Source organism: Leptonychotes weddellii, chromosome 4 (genome assembly GCF_054177405.1).
Source record: "Leptonychotes weddellii isolate Sample4059 chromosome 4, ASM5417740v2, whole genome shotgun sequence".
Taxonomy (NCBI): Eukaryota; Metazoa; Chordata; class Mammalia; order Carnivora; family Phocidae; genus Leptonychotes; species Leptonychotes weddellii.
Genome location: NC_138372.1, coordinates 12585626 through 12611327, shown reverse-complemented (window position 1 = coordinate 12611327; position 25702 = coordinate 12585626). Strand labels below are relative to the sequence as shown.

The following is a 25702-nucleotide window of genomic DNA, read 5'->3' as shown; positions in this document are numbered from 1 at the left end:
TATCCATTTATTTGAGAGAGAGAGAATGAGAGAGAGGGGGGAGGGTCAGAGGGAGAAACAGACTCCCTGCCGAGCAGGGAGCCCGATGCAGGACTCGATCCAGGGACTCCAGGATCATGATCTGAGCCAAAGGCAGCTGCTTAACCAACCGAGCCACCCAGGAGCCCCATCTTTGCAGTTTCTTACCCCACCCCCACCTTTCCTTTCCTGGCACGAGCTGTCAGTGCCCATGGACAGCAAGCCGCTGCCCATCTCTTTCGTGAACTGGGAAATGCTGGGAAGGAGGAGGCCCTAGCTGGGCCGAGAGGAGGACGAGCCTGTCCCCTCAGTCCTGTTGCTCAGGGGCCTCTGATAGGTGACAGGTGCTTCTGCCGTTGTGGGAGGCTCCTGAGTGAGGAAGCCCTGGGTTTGTGTGCTGCTCTGTGGGGAGTGGTGTCCCGGAGCCATGCATGAGCACCGGGTCTCAGAAGTAGTTTTCTCATCTGTAATAATAATCATAACAGTAGTAATCCTGGCCCCTTCCTCATGCATTCGTAGCTGCATTCGGGAGATAATCACTTCGCGCAGTGCCAGGCATGTTGTAAGTGCTTAATAAATATTCCTTGATGTTTCGAGGGCAATAAAGTGGAAACAGCTCAGCCTGGGCCTGATGCCCCACCCTTCTGGTCCTGCCCTGGCCCCCCCTGCACTTTCTCTCTGCTCACCGCTCACCGCTCACCGCCCCTTATCTCGGATAAGGAGGATTGGCCTTATCAGGTCCCAAATAACAGCTGAGAAAGTGTGGAAGCTCAGTGAAGCAAGGGTAGTTTCCTTTCTCCTCCTCTCCTTGGCCTTGGTCACCCCTGACCCCAGGCACTAGGGGGCCTGGTGCTGCTTCCACAACACTTTGGGTGTTCATTGTTTTTCTCTCCTGCCCCCCCCCCTTTTTTTTTCTTGATGAGTCTGATAAAAGGTTTATCAGTATATTCTTTGTTTTAAAAGGTATTTCTCCAAAATCCCGTGTGCCAGGCGGGTGTCCATGGGGAGTGGCGGGATGGGGGGCAACGGGGGTGGCTGATGGCCTGGCTGGAGCCACGGACAGCCAGAGCACTGTTGGTGGTGCTGTGACCAGAGCGTGGGCTCTGAGATGACCCGATATGGCCCGTCCAGGCGCTGGAGGGTAGCGTCCCCAGCACAGAGGGCTCCAGAAAGACCCAGGTGGCTGGATGGCGGCAGACGAAGTGGGCAGTGTGGAGGGATGATGGGAAATGAGCCTGGAGGCCTCAGTAAGGATTCCAATTTTTTGTTGTAGAAGAGAGGAGAAGCCCCTGAGTAGGCAGGTTTCATTGCCCGTATCTGAGTTGTCTCTGTGCCCTTGAGATTGCTGCTGATGAGTGAGGAATGCAGTCCTGCCTGGAAGGGCCTCGCAGATCCTCACAGAGGCTCCAGGTTCTGTGAGTGATTCTTCTCTGCCTTCCCCAGAGCCAAGGGAAGGGTGCTCATGTTAATCCCGAATGGCCCATGAGCCAAAATAAAAGGCGGGGGGGGGGGGGATTGGTTTTGTCAAGTGTCCTTGGATTATTTTTGGCTCCAGTTTTGACTGAGGCTGATCTTTGAATTCTGTTCCCCACATTTGGACTGATGGGCAGCTGGGCCGGGGCTTGGAGACTTTCCAGGCAGAGGGGAAGCCAGGGGGGAATGTGATCCTGTGGTCACAGTGGGCCTCTGCCCTGGGAAGGGTAGAGAGAGGCCTGCAGGATTTCTGCTTCTGACACTGCCTGGGAGGGAACAGGTTCAGGAGGGCTGGTAGCTACTGCATTTTAAGCTGGGTGGAATGTGGTGCTAAGTTTATTCCAGCACTATCTGTTGAGTGTCCAGGCTAGCCCCTGATTGTTGTGACCTTGGGGGTGTCTGAGAACCATTTTGCCGCTGAACACCTGGCCTGGTGCGGTAACATTCTGCATGTGTGTTTGCATATATACGTGTACATATATATACACATATATGAGACAATCTACGAAGACAATTTTTTTTAAATCATTTTTTTTTTAAGATTTTATTTATTTATTTGAGAGAGAGAGAATGAGAGACAGAGAGCATGAGAGGGAGGAGGGTCAGAGGGAGAAGCAGACTCCCTGCTGAGCAGGGAGCCCGATGTGGGACTCGATCCCGGGACTCCAGGATCATGACCCGAGCCGAAGGCAGTCGCTTAACCAACTGAGCCACCCAGGCGCCCCGAAGACAATTTTCTTAGAAGTACAGAGCAGGAGGGGTGAGGAAGGGCAAGCACTTTTAACCTCACAGTGCCCCTGCAGGGCACACAGTACCACCCCCATTTTTCAGGTGGGGAATCTGAGACCTGCTGAGTTTCTAATAATGGGCTGATGTCTCTTGGAGCGCGTGGGGGTTTCGGTCCCACAGATGTCTGCTTCTGGAGCTGGGCTTTCTGCACGCCCTTCGAGCCGGGGTCCAGGCTGGGGTTGGGGCACGCACCTCCAGGCTCCCAGCCCACACTCCTCCTCAGCGGCACCCTCCTGGCTATAGCTGATTGATTGGTGGTGGGATGCTGCTGCTGGAACCTTCCAGAGGGCCCTGAGGGCACACGCCACCCCCGTTTTCCTGACGTGTGGAGGCTTGTGGCGGCTGGAGTTTTCCAGCCTCTCTGTTCCTCCCCCACTATAGGTGTGTGTGGGGGGTCAGTGTAGACTTGAATTTATGGGATGTACCTGTAGCTTTGTGTGACTGTCTCCTCGGCTCTTCAGAGTAACCCAAGGGAGGCTCTTCAGAGTAACCCAAGGGAAGGGCTGGTGGGAGGCTGGCCTCACCCCACGTTTCTGCCCTTGGTTAGGGGAAGGGCGGGGCCTGAGGAATGTGACCTGCCTCCTAGCGTGGGGTGGGTGCTGCCTGGGGGGTGGGGTGGGGGAGGAGGGAGAAGGCCCAGCTCACTTAGAGCCGTTAGGCAAAATCTTGGGCAACCGGGCCCTGCCCTCCTCCCTCCTGGACTGCCCGGGCCCCTTTCAGCGCTTCCTGTCACACTTCCTGCTCTGGGCCTTTGTACTTGCTCTCCTCTGTGCCCGGAATGTTCTTTCCAGTCCTTCTGAGATCCCAGATGGCGCTCAGAGGACGCCTCCCCTGGGAGGCCCTCCCTGATCACCTAGGCTGGAGCAGCCCTACCCTTCCCCTAACTCGTTCTCACATCCCCTCTGTCCTCACCTGTTTCTTGCCCATGGTCCCCATTGGAGGTGAGCTGCTTGTGATGAAGTACAGTTGGAAGAAAGGCAGGTAGGAACAAGGCGCCCCACCCTTAAAAGGATTTTGCACCACCCTAGAGGGAGTCCTCCATCCTTTCCCACTGTGATAGGTAGATGACCAAAAACCGATTGGATGATAGGCTCAGGGAGGATTGATCACAGTAAAACAGCCCACGCACAAGCCCATAAAAACCCCTAGACTTAGAAACTGGTGGCAACCCTCTCCGTCCCCTCCCTCCTCGGGAGCTTTGTACTATCACTTTGCTGTCACTCAATTAACTTTGCTTTGCTGCCTACCACGCTGGTCTACCTCTTCATTCTTCCAAGCGGCCTGACCCAGAGCCACGGGCACCGGAAGGAAAAGGAAATCCTGCAGCCCATGCATCCGAGGCCTTGCTGCCATGGTCACTGCTGTCTCCAGTGTTTAGAGCAGTGTCAGGCATAGAGGGTGCCCAGGAACCTTGTAGAATGAATGAAGGACCAGTCCTCATGGCCCCTGGTTTCATGTCCTTCCTCCAGGCCTTTGGTCCGTGAGCCTCCAGACCCATTCCCAGGGACAAAGAATAAAAAGGACCCCCAACACTCACAGCCCAAGTGACACTGAGGCCTGGAGGACCCCCCCAGCTGGGGCCGCAGTTCAGGAATGAATGATCTCAAGCCTTGGCTCTTACCCACCTGTCCCCCCACCTCGCCATCCTCAGACATGTTAGGGTCGGTGGTCACCAGTGGTCACCAGTCAGTGAGGTCATAGGTTCAAGACTGAGCGAGGTCTCTGGGAGGAGGAGGAGTTCTTGAAACTCAGGACCCTGGAATTGGACCCTGAACCCTGAAAGCCGCCCTCCCCGTGGCTGCGAGCTGAGCTCAGGGCACTCCTCCAAGGTCCTGGCCCATATCCTGGATGTTCTTGCCCACCCGGAGCTCAGCTCTTGGTGCCAAGGGAATCCCAGCTGGGTCCCATTCTGATCAGACTGAGTTCTGGAACAGGTTGCCCTTTCAGCCCAGAGAAAGCAGTAACTCAGGGCCCTTGGGATAAGGGCTGCATTGTGGGGAAGGAAAGGGAGAGTCACCCTCTCCATGTACAAAACGCTTAGAAGTGGTTTTGCATTGATTGAATTTAAACTTAAAATGGCCCTGTGGGTTTGTATGGTGGTTCTCACTTAGTCGATGTAGAGACTGGCCCAGCGGAGGCAGGTCACATGCCCGAGGATGCACAGTGTCAGGTCTGGGCCTGGAACTTGGATTTTGGACCCCAGGGCCAGTTCTTGCCCCCCAGTTCTATACTTGCTCTGGATTTCAGGATTCTGGGCCAACACAGAACACCCCCCCCACCCCCTCCCCACCCTGGTGGAGATAGAGGGGCCGGATCTGGTTGTGGCCACCACTGACCTGTCTGCCTCTCTTCCCTGCCCTTGTACCCCAGGCTGTGGTGGAAGCACACGGCCTCCCTGAAGGTGGTCAATGAGCCGGTCTTAGCATTCACGCAGGGCAGCCCCGAGCGAGATGCGCTACAGAAGGTAATGGGCCGGTGGGGGCACCCAGTGGGGGTAGGGCACGGAGCGAGGACAGCCTTCAGCAGCCCCCCCACCCAGGATGCCTCTCCCTGCCTACAGCCATCACCCCTTGTTGCGCCTGCCCCCAGCCTTGGAAGGAAACCGGGTCTGGGACAGGCGTGTGTCTGGAGGACGGAGAGGCTGGGGGCAGCAGGGGGGCAAGGCGGGCCACTCTAGGGCTCCGTCCAGGTCGGGGGTTGTAAACCCACAGACGTTTTCTGCTTAAAAACATTGTCCTGTTAATTGCCAGTATTTTAAAAATTGTGAGATGTCACGTACATTTCAGATACAGTTTTCTGTCTACGATGGGAGGACCTGGCAACCCTGGCCTCCCCTTCCGTCAAGACAGGAAGTGACAGCGGACAGGGGCTGAGTCCTGCTGCCCCCTGGGCAGAGCAGATGCTCTCTGACCTTAGAGCCCGGCCCCTTCGTATTTCTGTTCCCGCCTGGGCATCTGTGTTTGCAGGCCCCGCACCGGGGTCTTAGGGGGAGCAGAGAGGCGGGAGGAAGTACCCATCCACCCTGTTGTCCCCTCTGTAGGCCTTGAAGGACCTAAAGGGCCGGACGGAAGCCGTTCCATGTGTGGTGGGGGACGAAGAGGTGTGGACGTCAGACGTGCAGTATCAGGTGTCGGTGAGTCCAGTGGGCCGGCAGGGCTCGGTTTCTCCCCGAACCTGGGGTCCATCTCTCAGGTAACAGATCAGCTTGTCACATGGGTCTCTGCCTCCAGAGGGGTTTATAGTCTGTTCCCTGCTTTTGAATTCTGTGCGCCAATATAAAACTTCCAGAAGTAGTCTTAGGGGTATCATCATAAAAGATGCCGACTTCACGCCTGCCAGGAGGGAATTAAAACAGGGCCTGCCACAGCTTTGCCTTTTCTTTAGAAAATGGACCCACTGGCCACCTAGAGGGTGGGAAGAAAGGACAGAATGTCAGAATTAAAGATAATCCTTCCAAAGAGAGGACAGTCTCCAAAGCCCTGGCCTCTATTTTGGAACGGCTGCTCTAGTGGAAGATAAGCTCATCTGAGGTGAGCACCTAGGACGTGGCCGGGCCTCCTCCTAGAAGCCCTCCAGCTGGAGCCATGCTCCATCCGCAGATACATCTGAGAGGCCCTGTGCCGTCTGCATGGGCTCCTCTTTCGGTCCTTGCCACTCCTCTTTGAGGGAGGAAGAGCGGGGAGTTCGCTGCCCATTTTACAGATCAAGGGACAGGCTCGGAGATATTAAATGGCCCGCCCAGGATGGCACAGTTAGATCTGGACTAGGGATGATTAATCCTGGTTCTCCAGAACCACATCCCATTGATTTTGATTCAGTGGATTTTCTAGGAAGGATTTGGAAACAGCATATTAACTCATACAGTGCAGTAGGATCGTCTTGCTGTGGCCTTCTGGTCCCGGGATGAGAACCGTGGAGCCCTACGTGCTGGAGACAGCCCAGACTTGCCTTCATGCCTCCCGGTGACCGCAGGGAAGCGAACATATTACTTACACTAGTCAGAGTGTTCTTGAAATAAATTCCAGCTGCATGATGGGAGAAGCACAGCCCTTCCCCATAGCGGCCCCAGAGAGAAACGTCTCCCGAGGGTGTCAGAAGGACGCAGTGATGTGATGAGCAGCGTCCACACAGGAGTCTCGGCTCATGCACAGAGGGCACCTTTTGCGCACTGTCACTGCATGCAGGCCAAGGACATCCACAAAGCCCAACGCCTGGGGATGCCGGGGGTCACCCTGCAGGTCCGTGTCTGCTGCTAGGGGAGCTCTTCCGTCTGGAGTTCAGGGTACGAATGGACACCGGCAGCTTTGTTTCCAAACCTAACGAGGGGGAGATTTCCCCTGCACATTCAAATGTCTGGCTCGTCTGGAAGGTGGGGTGACGCAGCCGCACCAGGCTGGCACGGCCACAAGGCACCGTGTGGCTGGAACACGTCCGTGGGCAGCTCGGAGGTGGGGGCAGTGGTCCCCACCACCCCTAGTGCATGACGCCAGCTCTGTGCACTCACGGCTCTTGCCTCTCTGGCCCCAGCTGGGCAGTGGCCGGCCTGCATGTCCCTCAGGCACCCTGCCCGCGCGTTTCCCTCGGCCGGGCTTTTGCTAGACCCGGGACAGTGAGCCAGAGGCCGGTGGTCTGTGACAGTTAAGAGGTTGTCACCTGCTCCTGTGCCCCCCCCCCCGTCAGTTCGAGGGTGGGAGGGACCTGCTTTTGTGAGAGTTGGGGATCTTGACCAGGACTCGTGGCTGAGTGGACGTTTGCAGCTGGCCCGTCAGGGAGCCTGAGCCCCAGGCAGAGGACTCACCCCACCCCTTCTTGTCCCCGGCGTGGCCACGACACTTGTAGCCCAGAAAGGCTTGAAGCAAATACCCACCTCAGCTATGGAAAAAGAAAAGTGTGTGCGTGTGTGTGCGCACACACACACACATGTTTTGAGACCCCGTGCAGATGCATTTACGTGCAGCTTCTGGCTTTGTATCCAGCAACCAGTTGCAAAATGAAAGCCATGGTGTGTGAGCCAGGTGCTTTCCTCTGTGGCAGTGTCACCCAGAAACCTGTTTGAAGCTCGAAGAGACGCCAGCTCTTCTTTCTAGCAGGGCATGTGTAAGTCAGGATAATAAAACGCAGCCAGCCAGCCACGCCTCTCGGGCCCAGGCCCAGGGCAGACGGCGGGCTCTGCCCTCTTGGAGCTGCCCTGCTGGAGAGCAGGTGGTCCTGGGTCAACAAAGAAAGAAACTGGAGTTCCAGCGGGTGAGGGACAGGGGAAGGCACGGGCACTGTGCTGGGGACGCGGGGGCCACATCAGGTAGGGTGGTTGGAGGGCTCCATGGAGGGGTGACCTCTGAGTCAAAGCCCGAGGATGAGGGTGGGTGGGGGTTCGCTGCCAGGCAGAGGGCTGCTCGGTCCTCGGGCTGAGTCTCGAGCTGGGAAGAGGCTCAGTGAGCTGCACAGCAGAGAGGAAGCCAGTGGGGTGGAGGATTCAGGGCAGAGGGGTGGGCGGACGTGACTTCCTGAGGTTCTTACCACCTGTGCTTAGGGAACCTATTCCATGAGTTCTGGGGAGTCACTGGAGGGGGTTAAGGAGGGCCAGACTTTGCAGAAGAGCCCTGTTGCTCGTTACGAGAGAATGCTTTCTAATTTCAGGACAGCAGAGTGAAGAGGTGAGGGCTTGCCAGCACCTGTGAGTCCAGACTTAGACCCGTGGGGGTATGGGACTCCTGGGTGGCTGGGGAGTTGGGCGGGAAGGTGGGGAGAGAGCCAGGCGAGGAGCCGGGAGGCAGCGGGCCGTGAAAGAGCCGGAACAAAGCCCGGGGAATGGCAGCCCCAGGTGGGGAAGCGCAGCGCACCTCTCTGGAGGGTCTGCCCACATCTGTGAGCTCCCCACCTGCCCCCATGGTGGTGGGTGGTGGCCGCCTTCGAAACCGTGGGCCTCCACTCCTTGGCCCCGAAGTGGGCACCTGACCGCAGCTGGGCCGGTTGGATTTACGGCCCTAGAACTTAGAACTGGCAACAGACATCTCGCTTTGAGGGGCTGGAAGCTACGGGGAGGATACCTTCCACCTCTGAGACACACGACCACAGTGGGTCTCTTGAAAGGTGCGGGGTGCCGCCTCAAAGAGGAGGAGAGAGGACGAGAGAAGCCTCAGTTTTTAGGCCGGGCTCCTTGAGTCTTCCTGAGGCCCCGCTGCAGGCCACCCGAGTCTCCATTACGGAGGCCCCTGTGTGTAAAAGGTTCCCCTTCTTGCCCGCTGGCTGACCTCCCTGTGCCTCAGTCTTCTCGTTTGTAAAATGGGGGTAGCAGTCGTGGTGCATAGGGTTGTTGTCGGGGTGAACGGATTGATCCGTGCCAAGTACTTGGTGCCCGCATGCACGCCGCTGAGCAGGCGTCAGCTGTGACAGAAACAGTCCTGTTTCCCTCAGAGCCTGCAGCTGGTTCATCCAAAAAAGCACGAGGGGCAGACCCATCTGTGTTTCAAACCTCTGGAAGCCATTGACCGTGATGGCAGGAGGCTTTCTCCTGCAGGTGTAGGGTGGGTTTTCTGTGGTGTCCCTCACTCGCCAGATGGCCACACTGCCCAGCCCATAACTGAGTCCTGCCCACAGGCAAGGAAGGTCCTGAGGAGTTCACACAGCATCTTCCGTGATTCCTGATGGATTTCTCCAGAAGGGGGTTTAGGGGTTAACAGTGGGCTAAGCCCTGTGATGACATTAGCCTAAGAAGCCACGTGCTCAGGGTCATTGAGCCAGGAACTGACCTACACTTTGGCTGGACTAGCAAACTCCTAGATCTGTAATTTGGGGGAGAGTAAAGGGTTGGCCCTTTTGCAGGTGGGGGAGGCACATTCAGGCTCTGTCCAGATGGAACCCTGAGCAGGTGCATGCAGGGTAAGGGTGAGGACCCTCAACCCCCAGCTCCGAGGGTTCTGAGGATGCCCCGGGAAGGAGTTGCCCACAGGGGGTGTCCTGGAGCCCCCACTACTGGATCAGCGACCAGAGGGCCTGACACCCGCAGTCCTGGGAGCACAGCCTATGATCACTCAGTTCACCCGGCCCCTCAGCGCTGTCCCAGCTGCCAGCTAGGGTTCTTCTGGTCACCCTCTGGGCAGGCACTTCCCATTCTCATGGCCCGCGGTGCCTCTCTGACTTGGTCATGTGGTAACTGGGGGAGCCCAGGCGTGGGAGGCAGTGGCCGGCACGTGGCTGCTGGCATGGGGGAGCTGCGGTCCACGGGGGCTGAGTCGAAGGGCCTGGCCCCGGGGTGCCGCCTCAGCCCCTGAGCATCACAGGCCAGTCTCAGATGTGGACAGGATACGGGTGACTCTGCTGGGGGTTGAAATGAGGGGGGAGAGGGCCACTTTCTCCTGAACCCTAGACCAGCACTGCCCAGTAGAACTTTCTGCAGTTATGCTGATCAGTATCCACACGCTGTCCCACTATGGCAGCCACGGGCCACGCGTGGTCATCCAGCACATGGACTGTGCCGGTGCAGCCGAGGAACGGGGTTGACATGTCAGCGGGCACGTGTGGCTAGTGGCTGCCACGTTCCACAGGAAAGCCCCACACAGCCCGTTGGCAGACTACTAGGTGGCAAGAGTACCAACAAGTGTGCTGGAAAGACGTGAAGTTTCTCCTCGCTTTATTAAAGCTCACGCTGGCATCTGGCGCTGCCGGGTTCTTTTTGCAAATGTTTGTGGAGGGTCTTCCCTTTCCCATGAGTCTGTGTGGGTCCCGAGCCGGGGGCTGGAGAAGCGGTTGGTCTGTCCCCCACGCACTCGGGACAGCGGAAATCCTGAGCGGGTCTCAACTGCAGTGCATCGTTGGGGGCCTCGTGGGGGGACAGCGCCCAGGCCTGAGCCACAGCCGCGAGCCACACGGGGTCTGGCAGCATGTTCCCCTGTGAGCCCACTTGGGCCTTGTCCGCGTGCTGTGAGGCAGGGCGTCCCCATTTCCCACAGGGGGGGACTTGGAAAGGGGAGCTTACTTCCCTTCGGCCCCCAGCTAGTAGGTGGCGGGGCTGGGATGTGAAGCCGTGTCTGACCACGAAGTCCACACTTTCCCTCAAAGACTGCGATCCATGCTTTTCTCCGGGACCGTGAACCTTCCAGAGCAGGAGTGGTCTTACCGAACAGCAGGTGCTCCGTAACCCTTGGTCAGACAGATGGATGTGGGGATTGGAGGGGAGAGGGCGAGTGTGCTGAGGACTCTTGTCCGGAAGGCGAGCTCTGAGCCTGGCCACGTCCCCACCTGTCCTGGCACCTCCCTGCTGGCAGTGACCTCGCTCTTCTCTCATCTTGCAGCCCTTCAACCATGGACACAAGGTGGCCAAGTTCTGCTATGCAGACAAGGTGAGGCCCTGGCGACTTCGGGTAGGGGTGCTGGCCCTCTGTTCCCCACTGGCTGCTGGCATGGAGGCGGATGTCAGTCGCTGCTTCCCTCCCTGGCCGTGGGGGGTGGAGTCTTTCACGAGGCTGGGCCGGCCGGGGCTTCATTTGAGGCAGATGAGAGCTGCGTGGGCCAAGGCTGACATCCCCCGACATGCCTATGGCCGCGAGGCAGCCAGGTTTCCAAGGGGAGTAGATTCTGCAAGGCTGAGTCAGGGACATCGGAAACACCATGGATAAGAAGGCAAACAGAGGATCGGCTTCATGGAGGGGCAGCGAGAGGGGTTGGGGTGCCCTGTGGCAGGGGGTCTAGGAGCTGGCTCATGGGGCAGCGAGGGCATGCTGGCAGCAGGTGAATGACTCAGGCTGTGGTTCTGGCCAGGCACTTGACCTTGAGGGCTGGCGGCTCTAGCGGGTGGGTTTGGGGGCCCCAGGAGGAAGGTGAGGCTCTGATGAGACCAAAAGAAAAAGCAGAGCTGGTTTAACAGCTGAGGGACTTGCTGCCAAGTCCCTGGCATGCAGACCTACCTGGCAGGTCCCTCAGACAGGCTCGGGGCCTGGGTTGGGCCGGCAGGTGATGGGACACTGTATTTGCCACTGTGTTGGGGGGGGAGAGCACTGGAGCTAAGGGAGCCACGGGTCCCTGGATGGAGGGTGGTCTCCAGTCTCCCTTGCCCATTCCCCTGGGGCCTTTCCCGCTGTGGGAGACAGCCCTGAACCTTTTCCTCTTCATTAGGCCCTACTCAACAAAGCCATTGAGGCCGCGTTGGCCGCCAGGAAAGAGTGGGACCTGAAGCCTGTTGCAGACCGGGCCCAGATCTTCCTGAAGGCGGCGGACATGCTGAGCGGGCCACGCAGGGCAGAGGTCCTTGCCAAGACCATGGTGGGACAGGTGAGGTACCCGTGGGCGCAGTGGGGTGGGAGTTGGGGGAGGGAGGCTGTCCCACTCCATCCAAAATGGCAGCCATCAGCTGGGCTGCTTCTGGGTGCCAGGACGTGCTCTGTGTGCTGGAGACTTAGGCCCCGTGCCGTCCTCCAGGCTCAGTCAGACCTCCGCAGCCCTCAGGGTGGGCTCTCTGACACCTCCAGCAGGTCACTCCAGGCTTACAAACCGCCAGGGTCTCTCTCTCACCGACAGTCATGTCCCAAGTCCTGTGCCCAGCACTCAGGGCCCTCTGTTTCCGGCCCGTGTCCAGCTCGCCGGCTGCTCTGCCCATGAGGTCACCAGTCTGGATTTAGCAGGATCCCTGGACAGTGCAGGCATCCCATCTCCCTGCCCGTCTTCTGCCCGGTGGCCCTGCCTGGAATGCTCACTCTCTCTTCTCTGTCCTGTGAACTCTTCCCTTCGAGCTCCAGCCCAGATATCACCTCCTCTGTGAGGCTTCCAGAATCTTCTCTGTCCAAGAGGATTCGTCCCGCCCCTATGCTCCTGTAGCATGCTGTTCGTTTGCCAGTTACAGCTCAGATCGTATTGGGTCTAATGAGTTCCTGTGTGTTTGTCACCTCTCTACAAGCTTTTTGGAGAAAATAATCGAGTTAGCTGTTCTCCGTCTTCCTGGGCCTTGCAGCACATCTCCCTGGAGTCAGAGAAGCTTTTTCGACTGAGTGCATGAAGAGTCAGGGAGTGGCACCAGCAGCCCCAAGTGGGGAAGGGAGCCCAGGGAGAAAGGGTTAATTTCGCCCTCCCTGGGGAGGGAGCCTTAGGCCCTCGTCCTGGGCCAGGCCAGCTCCCTGTCCTGTAGTGAGGGCCCCCTCTGCTGCACGGAGGTGGTATGACACCTCCTTACTGGCCAAGGGTCTCCTGATTCTCAGCGGCCCTTGGGGTGGTCGTGGGCTCCGCACGTCCCGGGGGAGCCACACACACACTCGACGGCCAGATTAAGGTGCCTTATTGGACTAAAGAGTCAGGAGCTTGTAGGAGGCGTGGTGGCTTCACAGAGCCAGGGCCAGAGCATCTTAGCTGCTGTGGCTCCAGGTCCCAAGCAGGGTGACCACCACCAGTGACCCTGTGTGCCAAGGAGGGGCTGCCCTGATCCGGAGAAGCCCCATTCTTGCAGCCCAGAGGCCCTCCCCGGCCCTTAAGTCTGTCGGGAGGAACGGGTTTGCTGTTGTCAGGCCTCCTGCTTCTTGCTCCAAACGCCCCTAGTGGGGGCACCTGCTCACCTGGGGGGACGGAGCCACCAGCACCGTGGGCACCATGTCACCGTGGGCACACGGTCAGTGTTGGAAAAGTGCTGGCGGGAGGCGCGTCTGTCGCCGCTGACCGTCTGGCTGTCGGCACAGGGTAAGACGGTGATCCAGGCGGAGATCGACGCGGCGGCTGAGCTCATCGACTTCTTCCGGTTCAATGCCAAGTTTGCCGTGGAGCTAGAGGGGCAGCAGCCCCTCAGCGTGCCGCCGAGCACCAACAGCGTCGTGTACCGGGGACTGGAGGTACCCACTGGCGGCGGGGTGGCCAGGAGCCTGCAGGAGGAAGCCTCGAGCTTGGCCTCACCACCTCCCCCTCCCCCTTCCCCAGGGCTTCGTGGCGGCCATCTCCCCCTTTAACTTCACGGCGATCGGCGGCAACCTGGCGGGGGCGCCGGCCTTGATGGTAAGAGGATGACCTTGATGGTAAGAGGATGACCTTGGTGGTGAGATCAGGCGGGGGCGGGCGGGGCCTCTCATTCCTGCCTCCGCAGACGACAGCCACCCCGAAAGGCAGAGGCAGTGTGGGCTCCCCCTGCCGGAAAGGCTTTGGGATCCGAGACTGGTTTGGATCCCAGCTCTGCCCCGTGCTGGGGGATCCCCAGGCAAGCCCCCAAACTTCTGAGGCGGTTTCTTCCTCCTCCTCGAAGTGGAAATCTAGGAAAGCCCAGGGTACAGGGTTGTGGGGAGCAAGTGAAGCTGTGTGTGGGACACGTGCATGGGACACGTCTGGCCTGGTGCGGGCTTCGTGTGCAGGGAATGTTGATGGTGGTGGCAGATCGCTTTCCAGCGCCTACTGTGTGCCCTGCCAGAGATCTGTCAGGTCTAGGAAACGACCACACAGTAAGGGTGCGGGCTTAGCTTCCAAGTCCCTGGCTCCTCTGCCCTTGTCAGGGAGAGGGTGGCCGCCATCCTCATGAGCTCCCGCCGAAGGGGGTGATGCAGCCCTGCCCTTAGAGGGCCTGGGTGGCTCGTGGGGCACCAGGAGGAAGGCTGGCAGGTGGTGGGGGCCTGGGCCCCACACGGGGCGGCTGGCTGATCTCAGGGATGCTCCTGCCCAGGGCTGTCCTTATGCATCTGTGCACAGATAGACACGCTCATACCCAGGTGCCCACGTGTCCTCAGCCAGGACATGTGCAGAGACAGGCCCGTGAGCCCTCGCCGGCCATGCTCAGTGAGTGCGCAGCGACGTGGAAACACCCAGAACAGACCTGCCCGAGGGGCGCTGGCAGGACCAGTTGGTACAGGCTTCCAGAAGAAGGGGGCCGTGGCCAGAGTGTGGGAGCAGTGGGGGCAGGGTGTGGTCCCACTGGCGAGGGTTTTTAGAGCACAGTGCCCGACACCTGGAGTAGTGGGGACATCCCGGCCTCCTGGGGGGCCTGGTGGCTCCACGTGAGGGATGGCTGTGCTTCAGGATGAGGGAGGGGGGCAGTCAGGTGGTGACCCCTGGCCTTGTGAGTCATCACCGTGCCTCCTGGGCAGGGCAACGTGGTCCTGTGGAAGCCCAGCGACACGGCCATGCTGGCCAGCTATGCCGTCTACCGCATCCTCCGGGAGGCGGGCCTGCCCCCCAACATCATCCAGTTTGTGCCAGCCGATGGGCCCACATTTGGCGACACTGTCACCAGCTCGGAACACCTCTGCGGTATCAACTTCACAGGCAGCGTGCCGTAAGCCCCTGGGGTGGGGTGGGGTGGGGTGGGCCAGGTGGCATGGGGACATTCCCCAGGCGACCGCCTCATGACCTCTGTAGGAGCCGGAGGTCAGGCACTGACCATACCCACTGACTCACTGTGTGGCCATGGGTGGCCCACTTCACCTCTCTGAGCCTTCATTTCTTGACCTGCTCAACAGGAATATGGTCCCTGCCTCGCAGAGTAATTGTGAGGCTCCAGTGGGTTAAGAGGAAGAACTTCACAGGCTCGAAGCAGCCTACAGACATTCGGTGATGTCAATGTTGATGCCACCTCTGTCACTGGGAAGGGCACAAGGGAGCCTGGAATGAATTGGAGGAGAGTCAGGAAGGCTTCTTGCAAGAGGTGGTATCTAGGCAGAGGAGATAGCCAAGCAAAGAGGGGGTAGGGAGAGTGCTGTGGGAGAGGGAGCAACACGTGCAGGGCCTCGAGGCTAAAGCTCTGTGCTCGGGGAGCTGGGGGTGGTTCTGTGGGGCTGGAGTGTGGGGTGCTGGGACCGAGGTAAGCATGTGGGCAGGAAACGGTTCGATCGTGACTGCTCGTTTATTCAGTAATGAGCAGGTGTATGTGTCCAGTGAACGTGTGGACAAGTCCTGGTTCTTGGGGAGTTTAGTCCCGTGACTGTAAGACCCTATGAGCCCACAGAGGTGTCTAGACTTTATCCGGAAGGTGACTGGGAGCCACAGAAGGTTTTATACCCAGGGTGTGCATGAAGCAGCTTTATTTCAAACAGAGGCTGCAGATGGTCGTTCTCTAGTTGAACCTGGCAAGTGGCTCTACTTTGGCTCCTTGTACAGTTGGGACGGTTTCATGCAAAAATCTTTTTGAGATCTCAGGCTGCTTTTGAGAACCTGCCCCTCTGGGCCTGCGTGTCCACGGGGCACCCCTGGCTAGATGTGGGGATGGAGTGCTCTTCGATCCTTGGCAGCCTCACAGGCGCTGGGCCTCTGCGTACCTGGTCCTTCTTTCCTGGTCTGGCGCCGTGGGGGCCCCTGCATTCGCAGCCTCTGTCCCGGATGGCCACTCTGGCTGCTTTGTGGACAAGTCACCAGTGGCCAGAAGCAGGAGAGCGGTGAGGAGGCTGTCCACGTCCAGGAGGGGACAGCAGAGGCCTGAACCAGGGTCGACGGTGGGAGTGGATTCAAGAGAGCAGGTGGCAGGGAGGCGCGATCACGTGTCCGTGGGATTGGATCAGTGGATGGGGCGGGGGTCCGTGGGAAAGTCTAGGCTCTGGGCAGAGGGGCACCTGGAAGGCGTGGGTGGACATGACAAGTCACCTGCTGGTCACTTTGTGAGGTGCCTCACGGTCATCTGAGTGGAAAGGTCGGGGTCTGCACTAGGGGGTCCTTCCTGGTGTCCCTGGGGACACCTGCCGTGGCTTCCAGTCTCCCTCGCCCGGCCTCAGGCTCTCCTACCCCCCTTCCCAGGATTTGCCGGGTGTGATGGAGGCATTAGAATTGCTGAGGAGGACCATTTTCCAGAAAGGCCCACTCTGCCAGCGCAGGCCCCACGGGTCCTTGCCTATTAGCGGGCGGAGCGGGCCTGGCCCCCATTTGCCATGCTCTGATGAGCAGCGGGCTTAAAGGTAGGAAAGTCATAAATTAGTATTAGCTACTGTGTCGCAGGCTCCCTGGTGATTAGCATTTTTATTGTTTTGTGGTGCTGAGGTTGGTCACACTCGGAGCTTGGGAAGGAGGTGGGGGCCTGCACTCCCTCTCCCAGGACCCTCCTTGATTTGGCCGCCGGAGCCGGGGCGCTGGGCTGGGGGCGCCCCTCTCAGACATGGCCGCGTCTGTCCCCTACCAGGCACCTGCAGCGTGTCTGGCACCAACCTAAGCACTTGACTCCCATTAGAGCGATCACAGAACAGCTCTGCCAGGTGGGAATGTTCTCTGCAGTTCCCAGATGAGGTGCACAATTTGAGGTTGAGTGATGAGTGCAAGGTCACATGGCCGTGAGTGTCAGAGTCGGGACCCCTGGCCTTGTCTGCATCATCTTGCCACCAAGCCTACCTTTGCTCCCTCCCCACGAGTCCCGAATGTAGCCTGTCTCCAGCTGCCCCCACCTACTCCATTCCCGCCCTCCAGGCCTCGCTATGACCTCTGCCCCCACCTGCTGGGCTTTGGGGCCCCTTCCTCTAGTAGGGCCTCCTCCCCACCCCCCAGGACCCTCACTGTCCCAGGGGCCTGATCCTCACTTCCTAATCCTTGCCCTGTCCTCTGCTTTCAGCACCTTCAAACACCTGTGGAAGCAGGTGGCCCAGAACCTGGACCGGTTCCGCACCTTCCCACGCCTGGCCGGAGGTAAGGGTCCCTCTCCCGGCGCCCTCCCTGTGGCCCCCGGGGACCCCTTCCTGACTGTCATGGAAGAGGAAGAGGCAGAGGTGATGCCCCCATAGAGGGGGGTAGCCCTGCAGGAGCTGAGCAGTGAGAGGCCTTAGGGGCGGAGTCTCAGCTCTGCTAGATCCTGGGGCTTGTGCCCTAGAATGTGCAGTTGTTCGTTCATTCATTCATTCATTCTTCATTCAGCAAATAAAATATTAAACAGCTACGTAGGCACTTCCTGGGCACCAGGGATGCCTTGATGGCGAGAGACGCAGACCCAGCCCTCAGGAACTTGCGTTCAGTAGAAGGAGGCAGACAGTGGGCACACGGATGATGTGCAGAATCCACGAGAGAAAGGAGGCATGCAGAGGCCCCGGGACCGGGCGCAGTGGGTGATCTAGGGTGGCCGGTCGAGTGGCTCTCTCCTCAAGGAAGGAGCCTTTGAGCTGAGACCTGGATGCAGGGAGGAAGCCAGTCAGCCTCGCAAAGACCTGGGAGGCAGAACCGTGCGGGCCCCGGCGCTGTGCTGTAGAGCTTTGCGCGGTGATGGAAATGCTCCGTGTCTGCTGTCCGGGCCGGTGGCCGGTGGTCGGTGGCCACGGGTGCCTGTTGAGCACTTGACAGGCAGCTGGTGTGACCGAGGAAGTGAATGGCTTGTTTTGCTTCGTTTAAATCAGTGTGAATGTAAATAGCCACGTGTGTCTGGCGGCGGCTATTTACCGAGATCGAGGCAGAGGGACCTGCAGGTGCGGAGGCCACGAGGTGGGAATGAGGCCAGTGTAGGTGGTGTAGGGGGCCGGGGCCGGCCGGACGGGGGCCCGAGAGCTCAGCAAGGCTGGAGCTTACTGAAATATTACTAAGTTTCCCACAAAGAAACACCTGCAAGGTCAAGGAGATTTGCTGTGTTGAAGCAAAACAGATTCCGTGTCTGCAGGACTTCCCAGAGCCTTTAATGCTTTTAAAGGCATGAGGTATCTTCAGGAGCAAGGACTGATGAGTGTTTCCCAAACTCTGTGGCTCATAGAACCCCATTTTTGCGGAGGCCCCCATGGACCAAGATTTTTTGGGAGAGGGCTGAGCGCATAAGAGAGAGGGCCGTCCAGGATCACACAGCAACCGCAGAGCGGGGGCTGGTGGCTCAGGGTTCTTGCTCCTGTGGATGATGTGGGGCCCGCGGGGAGACTGGATCCACTCCTGAGCTGGTGGGCGCTCTGATTTGGGGTCAGGGAAGGTGCGCCCTCAGCCACTGTGGCATCTCTACCCCAGTCCACCCTTTACAAGGTGGGAGCAGCGAGCTGTCTCTGGGTTTCTGTTCTCTGCCCCCTTCCTGCTGTGCTCTGAGGGAGGGAGACCACCACTTCTCTACCACCTCCCAGCCTCCAGAATTAATCTCTCTGTGTTTTCTTTTTTTAAGTTTTTATTTATTTAAGTAATTTCTATGCCCACCTGCGGCTCGAACTCAGAATCCAGAGATCAAGAATCGCTCGCTCTTCTGACTGAGCCAGCCATGCGCTGTTTTCTTGTCTTTAAAAATGCGGATGATAACAGGGTTGCTTTGGGGCTTTCATGAGACAAAGCAGGAAGTGCTTTGAGTAGAGTTTGGCAGGTGGTTAGTGCTTTGTGACCGGGAGCTGCTGGTCACTCGTGTTTCACGGAGGGAGGAAACCAGGGCCCAGGGGCTGAGAAAATGAGGGGGGTGGTTCACTGCCATGAGTAGGAAGAGGGACCAGCCCTGGTAGCCGACACAGAGTGGAGCCCCTCCCTCTCCTCTCACCGGGTTGGGGGGTCAGGAAGGCGCCAAGAAAACTATGCCTGCTTCTGGGAATGGATTGGCTCCTGGGAGCCTTGGGTTCTGGTCCTTCTGTCTTGATGGGAGCACCCCTGCCCCAGCCTCAGTTTCCCCAGCTGTGGGGTGGGAGATGGGCCTGGCTCGCTGGCTTCCGGGGCTGGGGCTGCGCACACCTGCACACAGGTGCAGGTGGGGCGGCGGGTGGGCCGGGAAGCCGGCTCCCCTCACGCCCCACTCCCCTGCAGAGTGTGGGGGGAAGAACTTCCACTTCGTGCACCGCTCGGCCGACGTGGACAGCGTGGTGAGCGGGACCCTGCGCTCGGCCTTCGAGTACGGCGGCCAGAAGTGCTCAGCCTGCTCCCGCCTGTACGTGCCGCGGTCGCTGTGGCCGCAGATCAAAGGGCGGCTGCTGCAGGAGCACGGCAGGATCAAAGTGGGCGACGTGAGTGGCGCGGCCTCCCCGCCGCGGCCCAGCGGGTGGCTGATGGGATTGGAGGCTCCTGGGCAGTGTGCGGGCCGGGGCGGCAGGGGTCGGGGGGAGCTGTGCGGGGCGGGGGCTCCCTTTGTCTCTGGCCTGCGGTGACTCCAGTTCTTCTGGTGCCTCCCTCGCCTCCAGCCAGCAGAGGATTTTGGGACCTTCTTCTCCGCCGTGATTGATGCCAAGGTACGGGCAAGAAGCAGGCGTTCCTGGGGGGCCAGGCCCTGCCCCGGGTGGGCGAGGGAGGAGGAGATGTGGGGGCCTTGACTGGGGCCGACGCGGCCCCACTGCTTCCGGCAAGGCAGCCCGATGGCCACACGGACGCCCCCACCCCGCGCTTTGAAACCGGCAGAATCATATGTAACCAGACAACTTGCTTCCCGCGCATCCCGCACCCAGGCTGGACAAGCCCCCACTAAGTGTAGGTCCACACGCGCACGCAGACAGGCCTGCAGGGCTGCAGCATGCTCCCAAACACGTGTGCGAGCGTGTGCCCACGAACACACTGATTGGGTGTGCAGGCAGGTGTGTGGGTCACCCGTGGAAGCAGACACGCCCACATACACACCTCCGTGCCTTCTCCGCCATGAACAGATACACCTCGTGTGTGCACACGTGTTCATGTGTATGTTCGTATGTGTATAGATGGCCGTCTGCATTCACACATGTACGTGTAACAGACGTGCATATAAACATGTTACGCATGAAGGCTCGTGGCCGTGCACATGCCTGTGTGTACACTCGTGTGTGTTGTTTCTGTAAGTATAATTGTGGTTCTGCCACACACACTCTCTCTCTTTCTCTCTGTCTCTCAAATGGGCGTGCGTGTCTGCCCTTGTTTCTGCCATGGCTTAGCCGGACCCTGGCTTTGCCCTCTCCCCATTCCCTGTTCCGGAATTTGAGCCCTTCAGGGACAAGTGTGTTGGGGGCACTGCTGCTGAGAATGGCGTCCCAGCCGGTCTGTGACACCCCCTCCTTCCCACCCATCCCAGTCGTTCGGTCGCATCAAGAAGTGGCTGGAGCATGCCCGCTCCTCACCCAGCCTCACCATCCTGGCCGGGGGCAAGTGTGACGACTCTGTGGGCTACTTCGTGGAGCCCTGCATCGTCGAGAGCAAGGACCCTCAGGAGCCTATCATGAAGGAGGTGAGCGGGGCGGGCAGCCTGGGACATAGACGTCAGTCTCTCCCCCGAGCACAGCGCACACGGGACCCTTGTGTGTGGCTTCCTTCTTGTGGTGCTACCCCGTTTCACAGATGGGAGTGTGAGGTTCTAGAAAGGGAGTGTCTCGTTCCCAGTGAGAGCAGAGCCAGGCCTTGAACTCAGGCCTCCTGACCCCAAATCCGGGGCTTTGTCCTTGACACTGCTGAGCCTGGCGGTGTCCTAGCACTTCCACGGCCTGTGGCAACAGCTGGGCCCTTGGCTGAGAGGAGAGGGTGTTAGCATTCCCATCTTACAGATGAGAAACTGAGGCTCCGAGGGGTCAAAGCTCTTGCCCAGGATGACGGTGCAGGGGTGGCCAAGGGGACCGTGATATTGCCGGGCAGTTCCTGTGCCAGTTGCTGCCAGGAGTCTTGCTCTCGGGTGTGGGTTTGGCTGGCACCGAGGGCCAGAAAGCCTCCTGGGATCTTCTGCCAGGTTGGGATGGGGTCGGCGGGGCAGGAACCGGGTGTGGCTCTCTCCTGAGGGAGCCCGGCGGGAGGTGCCTGGCCTTCTCGCAAGTGCTGAGCTGTGGACCGAGGCGGGGGGACAGGCGAGAGGCAGAGGCCAGAGCAGGGGGACTGGGAGGCCTTGGGGCTCCGGTCCAGGTGGGGTCTGACCCTGGGGCTTCTGTCTCAGGAGATCTTCGGGCCCGTGCTGACCGTCTATGTCTACCCGGATGACAAGTACAAGGAGACGCTGTGGCTGGTCGACAGCACCACCAGCTACGGCCTCACGGGGGCAGTGTTCGCCCAGGATAAGTGAGTGGCCGCTGCCCTTGCGCTCTTGGCCCGGTGTCCTGCCCGACCCTGTCCCGCAACCACCCCCTGGACGAGGATCCTAGTACTAATGCCGCCCCTGCCCCTCTTCAGCCCTGACTGGCAGGGAGGCATCCCAAGCACGGGGACACAGAGGCAGCGGAACTAGATCTCTAGGGGCGGGGCCGCAGCCTACGAGCTTTTGACCAGCTCCCCTGGGTCCGATGGAGCCCCGCTCAGCAAGGTCATTGCCTCATGCTGCAGAGCAGAAAAAGTGGGCTCAGGGGCCAGGGGCTCACTGCTCATCTTGCAGAGGCCACATTTGAGCCAGGACGCCATGATGCTAAACCCTTTTCTTTTCCTTCCTCTGTGGACTAGCTGCTGCCCCGTCTGCCTCTAAGAGGGTGGAGATGAGATTGGAACCTGGGGGCAGGGTGGGGGTCTGGGGGTTCCCCCAGCTCCTGGGGGGTCAGGAATACTGGACAGGATGGGCCACTGAGTGCACGCAGCCTGACCCTCACCCTCCCGTTCCGCTCTTGTAGCAGCCCTGTGAGGGAGGCATGCTAGCCACTTCCCAGAGGAGGAGGGGCCCAGAGGCTCTCAGACCCCGCCCGAGGGGTCTAGCGCCCCTGTGGCCCGGCCCCCGTCAGCCGGGCAGCCGGTGTGGGCTGGGCTGGGGGCAGGTGAGCCGGCTGCCCTCTTACCGCTGCCCTGCCGTGTAGGGATGTTGTCCAGGAGGCCACAAGGATGCTGAGGAACACGGCCGGCAACTTCTACGTCAACGACAAGTCCACTGGCTCCGTGGTGGGCCAGCAGCCCTTTGGCGGGGCCCGAGCCTCTGGTGAGTGGGTTCTCCTTTCCAGAGGGGAGGCAGGTTCTGTCAGGAGACTCTCAACCCCTCACGTCAAGGGTGTTAAGAGTAATAGCAAACACTGTGGGCCGGAGTTAAGGAAGGTAGAGTTCTTCTTCCCATTTTACAGAGGGGTAAACTGAGGCACAGGGAGCCGGAGTGACTTGCTCAAGGGCACATGGCTAGGAAGTAGTAGAGCTGGCATTTTGGTTCCAGCGCTCATGCCTTTTACCACCGTGCTCTGGGTCACCTCAGTGCAACTCCTCCTATTTACAAATGGGGAAACAGGCTCAGAGTGGGGCAGTGACTCACCCTAGATCCCAGCTGCCTTGGTGCAAAGCCAGGGCCAGAACCCAGGGCTCCTGGCTCCCAGTGCAGTGCTCTCTCCACAGTGCTCCCAGACACCCCTTGGCAGGTGGGGCACATGGACCCGGGGAGCGTGGGTCCTGCCTCACCTGACCTCCGCCTGAGCGCGCTCAGGAAACCCTGGCCTCATGGACACACTCGGTTTTTGTTGAGCTGCTTATTGCCTGTGCTGGTGCCCTGGTTAGTCTGTCAGCTCTTCCCACCCCTTCCCTTCTGCCTGGAGCTGCCCTGTCTTTTCAGAGAAAAGCAGAGCTGTCTTTTCCACAGGAACCAATGACAAGCCAGGGGGGCCCCACTACATCCTGCGGTGGACGTCGCCCCAGGTCATCAAGGAGACCCACGAGCCTCTGGGGGATTGGCGCTACGCCTACATGCAGTGAGCCCCGCCGGCGCCTCTGCTGTCTGTCCGGACGGCTGACCTCAGTGCCCTGGTCCCGCTCCAGCCCCTTGGACCTGCTCCCCGTGGGACGGCGCCCTCTCCAGGGCCAAGACTGCCCGCTTTCCCTGACTGGGCTACATCCTGGCCTGTCCCACCCCTCGGGGGCAGGTACGGGCTCTGATTTGAGACCGTGCTGGGGAGGAACAGGGCTGCCACCCCTTTATCGCGGCTGTCCTAGAGATTTCTATCTGGCAGGTTCTCCACCTGTCTTCTTCTGCGCTGTGGCCCAGTGGCTTAGGGACCTGGGGAATGGCAATAGAGTGCCTTCCAGGATCCCTTACAGGACAGGGAAGCAGCTCTGGGCCCCTTGGCGAACCTGAGCATCCACAGAGTCTCCTGGCCTTGGCCTTGGCTCCTCCAGGGCTCCAGGATGAGGTGTGACCTGGGGTGGCTGCGGGGCATGGGGGCACCAGCTGGCCTGGCCTTCTTTGGTCTGGGCTGCCCACCTTCCTCACCAGCGGTTGGCCCACGCCCACCTGGGCCAGCAGGTACCTGGGCCTGACCATATGCCTTAGACACTCGTGCGCCTTTCCCCAGGGCACCTGTGTTCTCCTGAGGCCCATGTGATTCCTGGCAGTCTTCATGTGGTGGGCTTGGGGGGCCGGCAGAAGCTACCTGGCGAGGTGCAGGATTTGGTGGGCCTTCCCGTTTGGGCTATGGTTTTGGAAAACCCTGGGTGGGCCTTTGTGCCATCTATCTCAGCTTGCCATCAGCTCGCACCTCCCCGCCTGTGTTGGCCCAGGCTTTCCTGCAGGGGCTCGGCCCTCACAGGCTGTGGTAGAACAGGCCCGGGGAGACTGCTCCCACCTTCTCCCAGCCCCGAGAGCTGGCCTTGGGTTCCCGTCTGGCCTGGGCTGAGGATGGCCCATAGAACCTTCCCTCCTTTGCACAGAGGTGGCTCTGTGTGGACTGCCCCTAGGCGGCCTGTTCTTCGACGTAGCCAGCTGGTGGACACTCAGAACCCCTGCGAATTGGACTGCAGGGGGCTGAGGATCAATAAGGGGTGACGTTGGAGGACGGTTTTTACGGCGCCCCAAGAGTCCTGGCCCTTCGTCAAGGACAACTAGCAGGGGTCCCCGTGGGGCTGGCCCCGAGCACCATGGTTGCACACTGTGGCCCGCGACCCAGGGTCAGGCTGCCGGGGCAGAGCGTTAGTTCTGCCTGGAGAGGCCAGGGCAGTCGGCCGGGGAGAGGCGCTGGAGGTGGGCCTTGTTCTACTGGTGTGACACTGTGAGGTGGTGGTGTGATTCGCTCTGCTGCCGTCCTAATAAATACTTGTTACTTAATCAAATCGCTGGTCTTTCTGGTGGGGGTGGTGGGGGCTGGCCAGCTTCTTCAAACAAAGGCTGACATGTGGGACATATGTTGCTCATACGTCCTTCACGTCAAGAGTGCACAGCCCGTGGTGTGTTGGAAGGAAGGGTGGACGCTGATGTTGGGGAATATGGGCTGGAGGTATGGGAATTCGGGAGTCAGATGGGTTCAGATCCTGGCTCTCTGCCTTCAGAAAGTTGTGCAGCCTCCCTGATCTTCTCTCTCTTTATCTGTGAGATGGGGACTAATACACAAACACATGCACATGCACGCTGATTGTTGTGATGACTGAATGAGTTCATACAATTGTTTAGAACAATGCCAGGTACAGAATTAATGATTCAACCTTGTTAACCACGTATACATTTCAACAGCCACTGTTACTGTGTTGTGATGGTTAAGTTGATGTGAAAACTTAGCTAAGCTAACTTAGCTGGTGCCCAGGTATTTAGTTAAACATTCTGGATGTTTCTATGAAGGTGGTTTTTGGATGAGATTGACATTTAAATCAGTGGACTCCGAGTAAAACCCATTGTCCTCCATACTGTGGGTGGGCCTCATCCAATCAGTTGAAGGCCTCAATGGAACAAAGACTGACCTCCTTCAAGCAAAAAGGGATTCTGCTGATGGACAGCCTTTGGACTCAGCTGTGACTCTTCCCTGGGTCTTGACAGCCCGCTGGCCTACTCCGCTGATTCTGCACTTAACCAAGCCTAGAAGATGGTGCAAGCAGTGTCCTTACAATAAATCTGTGTATGCTGTTGGTTCTGTTTCTCTGGAGGACTGTGTTTTCTCACACAGTCACACGCTGCCGTGCTCCCATTTCACAGAAGAGGAAACGGGTGCAGGGGATGAAGGGGCTTGCCAAGGGTATGGTCTATCACTGGGACATAAAGCCACGCCTCTGGTTCCCAAACCCATTTGCTGTCCTCCCCCCCAGATGTCCATACACAGCACTGACCTGCCTTGGAAAGACCTCAACTGGCCAAATGACGGGGGTGGGGGCTGGCGAGCAACCCCGGCCAGTTAGCCTGAGCCCACAGTCTGTGGGTTGAAGTCCACGTGGGCTGGCCAACGTGGAGGGGAAACTGGCCTGGCCTGCCTCCAAAGGACGTAAAAAGGGATCCTAGCCGCGTGACACCTCCCTGTCCCGGGGTTCATTGATCGGGGCTGTTGGTGGGCAGGATCCCAGAGCTGTGGGGAGGGGATGGAGACTCTGCCCTTTGGAGCGCCCCCAACTGGCTTCCCCAGGGGCTACCAGGGATTTGTGCCAGAGGGGGCTTCTTCACTCGGGGACAAAGGGCCGCCCCCAGAGGGCCCCGGCTGGAGCTCCCAGGCAGGAAAGGTGGTGGCTGCATTTGGAGGGGGTGCGTGGGGCCGGTTAGTGTCTTTGAGCAAATGGAGTGGCTTGCTCAGGCTCACATTGACACAGCAGAGTTAGCTTTATCTATCTGGTCTCATCTAGCCGACATTGACCTTACTGGCTGTTACCTGCCTTCTGTGGAAGGACTAGTAGACGTCACGCGGCTGGTTCCTAGGGGGGGCCGGAGTTTGAACCCGGGGCTGGGTGCCCACAGCCCGTGCTCCTTGCCAGCCGCTCTGTCAGGTCCATGATTTCTAGCTGTTTCTTTTCCACTGCACCACCCCCA

The 25702-nt window shown here is 59.3% G+C and overlaps 1 protein-coding gene across 1 annotated transcript; it reads left to right on the top strand.

Annotated features, from left to right (window-relative positions):
- Positions 1–4627: 4627 nt before the first annotated feature.
- On the top strand, positions 4628–24817 carry ALDH4A1 (aldehyde dehydrogenase 4 family member A1; the record flags this gene model as incomplete). Its single annotated transcript, XM_031027181.2, has 14 exons — positions 4628–4744; positions 5321–5413; positions 10572–10619; positions 11392–11547; positions 12939–13088; positions 13174–13248; positions 14325–14512; positions 16766–16839; positions 18895–19091; positions 19266–19313; positions 20120–20272; positions 20966–21087; positions 21807–21925; positions 22568–24817. Coding segments are annotated over 14 exons (1653 nt in total), but the record flags the coding sequence as incomplete, so codon positions are not given.
- Between the last annotated feature and the right edge of the window lie 885 nt (positions 24818–25702).